Source organism: Arachis ipaensis, chromosome B06 (genome assembly GCF_000816755.2).
Source record: "Arachis ipaensis cultivar K30076 chromosome B06, Araip1.1, whole genome shotgun sequence".
Taxonomy (NCBI): Eukaryota; Viridiplantae; Streptophyta; class Magnoliopsida; order Fabales; family Fabaceae; genus Arachis; species Arachis ipaensis.
The window spans coordinates 133303740-133308643 of record NC_029790.2 but is presented as its reverse complement, the minus strand read 5'-3'; the positions used below and the strand labels follow the sequence as shown (position 1 = coordinate 133308643).

Here is a 4904-nt window from a genome sequence, read left to right as displayed (position 1 = left end):
TTTTAGCAATAAAAATATTAAAAATTGTGAATAAACAATAATAAAATGATACAAATAATAAATATCCAATTATTTAAAACAATATGTTTCAATGCCTTATATTAAAAATAATTCCTAAGAAGTAATAGGAACAGTTGAGGCCTGTACCTGTTGAATGCATTTTATGAGCAAATACGCGTTAAAGATAAATGGGGCTGATTCAATCTTCGCCATTGGATTCATTGACCAACAGCTTTCTCATCTGATGGCTGTTAGAGATGCCAAAGTCAAAGCTTGTATATCACACTTACACCCTAAAAAATCCACAACCACAAATGAGTATTTGGATTTGAGAAATGTTCACAAACACAAATTTTAATTTAACAGAGACTGAGAAATTGATTCTAGTTCCCCATCCCATTTAACAATGAATCACGAAATGTCATGGTTCTTAAATGTTTATATATATTATATGTATTATTTTACATATTTTTAATATATATTATTTTAATTATCTTATATACAGATAACTAATTAGTAACTAATTTTTTTATACCCGTATTATAATTGACCTACCAATATCATCAACCCTTATTCATTTAGCTACTTTTAAAATTTCATCCAACCTTGTTTCTAAATTCTAAGATGGATCCATGAATCAAGCAAAAAACTTCAATGTCAACGATATTTAATATTCTTTTGCCTTTAAGGTAGAGAAGTAATATTTACTCTTCAATATAAAAGTATATATCTCGTAATTATTTTTTAATAAAGATGTTTCATTATTATAATACTGTTTCAAACATAAATATAAGTATATAATTTTCGTTAACAATTCCAAAAATAAATTGGCCAGAAAAAATTATTTAGGGAAGCATTTTCCCTTTTTTCTTAGCTTATACGTTCAACGAATATTTCAATTAACAAAAAAGGTGTTACTGATGCTTTTTGTTCCTCTTCCTAAACATAGACTCAAGATTTTTGGGTCTGTAAATACCTCTTCACTTGTTAATTACTTAATTTTGTTACTTGATTAGAGAGAATCAGTGGCATAAGCTTTTCAATTTGATTAGAATGAATTTATTCTACTAAGGTTGCGTTTGTTTACAGAGACAGGACATTGAGACAGAGAGACACATAGACACAAAATTGTGTTTGAAAAAGGAGATATGAACAGAGACAATATGTCCACAGACACTGGATTAGTGTATTTTGTGTCTATCCTGAGAGAAAGGACACGGAGACACTAACAAGGGACACAACTTATTTTTCAGTTTTTCTTTTATTATTCTTGTTAATTTTTTATAATTATATTTTTCATCTCAAATTTTTTGAATGAAAAAAAATGATAATAAATTAGATTTTTATAATTTGTTCTAATTTATTACCAAACAAAATATAAAAACACAAAATTTTATGTTTCTGTTTATCAGTATCTTGTCCTGTCCTATTCTGTCTTGTTCAGAAACAAACGCAGCCTAAAAGAACAAAGAATGAATTTTGCTAGAAATGCTTTTCCGGTATCACATGATTTGGATGAACAAAAATGTTAATATTCAACTTTCTATGTTATATATATATATATGATCAAAGATATGCCTTTATGATGTAAAAATATTAATTTTAATTTTTCCTTATAATTTTAAATTTTTTTAATATTTTCATAACCCAAACACCCCTCCTCCTTCCCACCACTATTTAAATGATGATATTACAAATGGAAACCTTTATATTGAATAACATAAATTGGAATTAAACTTCTACACTTACATATTTGATAAAATTTACGATTTTATTGATAAAAAATATAATCTTTTGACAAAAATAATTTTTCTTTAACTAACAATTAGTCAACAAAGTAATGAATGAATAGAGGTTTAAAAAAGACCAAAAAAAAAAAGAGAAATATTACCTGATTATCAACTGAAAAAAAGGAGTTAATTTTCAATCTTTTATCTAAAAATTAATAGTGGGAAGTACACACAAAATGGTTCAAGTATTCAGTGTCACTTAATAATTTTTCAGTGGCTAGAGTTCGACATTTCAGCTCTTAGAAATAGCTTAAGAACTTATTTTGCCTCAGCTAATTTGGCATAGTTTGGTAGCTTTTACTTTGGAAAGGAACCTTCCATTTTGCCTAGTATGCCATATAGGTCCAGCAATGTACCATATCTATTTAAAAGAATTAAAGAGAAGAGTTAAAAAAAAAAAAAGAAGTGTATAGCAGTTAGGAAAACTGCAATAAAGTGCTATGAAAACCCTAAAATGCTACAAAAGGTTGCATTTATTAATTACCTATCCTTTTGGTGAGCTGTCTTGTTTCAAGATTTCTAATGAACTTAAATATAGAAAATCATCTACCATCACCCTTTCTATTTATTTATTTTTAATTTTAGGTAAAGGGTTAGTCTTTTGTAAGGAAATGATGATCAATTTAGTTTTTGAAGTTGAATAGAAATCACGTTTGATCCCTGAAAACTAATAAACCAATATTTGGTTCTTGATTCTAAATTTTTATAAAATTATAAATGATGTGAAACTTAACTAAAAAATAGTACGTGATTACTATTATTGAATAGGTTAGTATTTGTATAATTCTCCTATAGTGTATTCATTTCATTTGATACATTGAGTCAATACACACTATTCTATTATTGAATGGGGGTCTCAAAGAAATTATTGTAGCAATGACTCTAAAGAAACCTCAACTACACAATATAGATTAAAAACGAGAAAAAAATTCATCAAAATCAGAATACCCCTTCAGAATACCCCTTTAGTATTTTGCACTATAATGACATTTTAGAACTGTAATGACTACTATTCATACAAAGGGTACATCAAAGGAGCTCTCAAACAATTCATAGCACAAGCTCCAATCATTTTGGTAATAAACAATCTTTGAAGCCAAGTAGCCTGTTAGCATTCATCTTTGGGGTTGTGATCTAGAACAAAAGTATTTCTTGGTCAAAATTGCAGGGCTGTTTATATGAATCCATCAAATTCTAACAATGATCAAGGAGGATCACATAACTCAACCTCTGATCTCAAATTTTCTGCTTCTTGCTTTTATGCTTCTTATGCTTCTCAGTGCTGCCAGAATGTCGTGAATGTTCCCTTAAAGAACCATTAAGTTCTTGATCGAATTCAACAGCAGTTTGAGTCGATTTCTCATCATTCACATCATCGTTCTTTTCGAGACGCCTCTTGAACTTGCTCTTAGACACTGCACTCCCATCATGGGTCAGCTTGGCATTCCCGACAGAAATTTCAACCACTCTCCCATTGTCAACATTATCCTCTTCAGTTCCAGGTCTCCTGTGCTTCTTCTTATGTGAGTGGGAAGATTTAACCTCCTTGTGGAGCTGCTTCAGCTCACTGAAAGCAGCAGAGGCCCTGTGGAGATATGCATTGATGGCATGTGAGGCACCGTTCTCAGCAGAGACAAACTTCGATAGAATTTTTGCCGCTTTCGACAGTGATATATCCTTCGACGAAACACAATATCCAGAAATTGTCTTCATCTTCCTCCCCTTTAGCCTTCACACATATAGCTACACTCATGAAGCATCAAAAACAAGGTTAGCAGTGAGCATTTTCTGGTTCCTAATAAGAGAACATTGTTCAGTTTTTACAGTACCAATAATGATGATTCAAGTCCGCGAATTAAACAAGCTATACCCCGGCCCATATAAGGCTGGTTCATGGACCTAAATAGTTCACCGTTTTTTTTCTGAAGTAAAAAATAAAAAGGAAGAAAAGTGGAGAATGAATTAAGTGGAAATAGTTAGAACTATCCTTCTCATTGTGCTAAGAACTAAGCATATTAACTATTTAAGTTAAGCATTATGATTAGTAACCACAAAGTTCATATGAAAATTCAATGATTTATATAACAACAAAATTCAGAATTCTACAGTTACACGTAATTACTTGTCTATATTTCATAATTAAAAGTTCATATTCAAGTTCAAATATCAAAGTTTATAACCAAAGGAAATCAAAATGCACAAAAATGATAAATCATAGCATAAATGCCTAATCCACAATCAAATCCATAATGTTCCACCACAAAGTCAGATTATCAATTTTATTTAGCAACAGCTAAGTGACTAAAATGATAAAATCAGCAACAACTAAGTAAGAAGAAAGTCAGGAACACAGTATAACAATCAGCCATCAACAATTAACAACACAAAATCAGATTATCAACCATCAACAACAATCATAAACTATATTAATTTAAGTTTATTTTAACTGTTTTAATATAAAAAATAAATCATAAAAATTAACTCGAAAAGAAAAACTGAATAAGCACTGCCAGCAAGTAGTGAGCGAGGAATGCTTACCAGAGAGACGACGAGGGAGGAAGGTGAGGGACGGCGAGGTAAGCAGAGGCCGGAGACCGGAGAGGCGAGCCGGCGAGGAGAGAAGTGGGAGCGGTGAGCTCGGTGAGGGACAGTGGCGAGCGACGGCGGCTATGACGATGCCGGCCTGTTACAGCAACCTCTGGCCAATGGAGAGGAGGGGGATGAAGGTGGCTGCTAGGGCTTGAGAGGATGGGGGTAATGCTGCTATATCATCATGCATCAATGGATGAGTTTAGGGTTAGTTGAATTTCTTATTTGATTTTTTTGGGGAACCCTCTAAGGTAGACAAAACCGACCAAATAATGGACTTGTTCCAAAAAAATTTTTTTTTAATGATATTTTTTTTAAAAAAAAATTATAAAAATAAAAATAATTTTATGTTTAAATATTTTATATAAATTTTTTTATTTATCAATTATTTTCGAAAAAAATAAGATAAAATTATTTTTTTTATTTAATTATTATATAAATTTTTTTAAAAAAATATAAATTATAATTAAAAAAAATATTTTTTATTATTAAAAATTTACTAAAAATAAAAAAAATCTTTTTTTT

At 30.3% G+C, this 4904-nt stretch overlaps 1 protein-coding gene across 3 annotated transcripts in view; it reads right to left on the bottom strand.

Moving 5' to 3' along the window:
* LOC107605507 overlaps positions 2608-4904 on the bottom strand; it is a 4534-nt gene continuing 2237 nt past the window's right edge. The window contains exons 1-3 of one of the 3 annotated variants that reach the window (XM_016307399.2): positions 4329-4626; positions 3620-3712; positions 2608-3533 (exon numbers count right to left, since the gene is read on the bottom strand). In XM_016307399.2, coding sequence (XP_016162885.1) covers positions 3027-3503 — 477 coding nt within the window. In that variant the 5' untranslated portion in view covers positions 3504-3533; positions 3620-3712; positions 4329-4626 and the 3' untranslated portion in view covers positions 2608-3026. Of the gene's footprint in view, positions 3534-3619; positions 3713-4328; positions 4627-4904 lie in introns of those variants that run through there. The other 2 variants (XM_021105257.1, XM_016307402.2) reach the window with 2 other exon arrangements.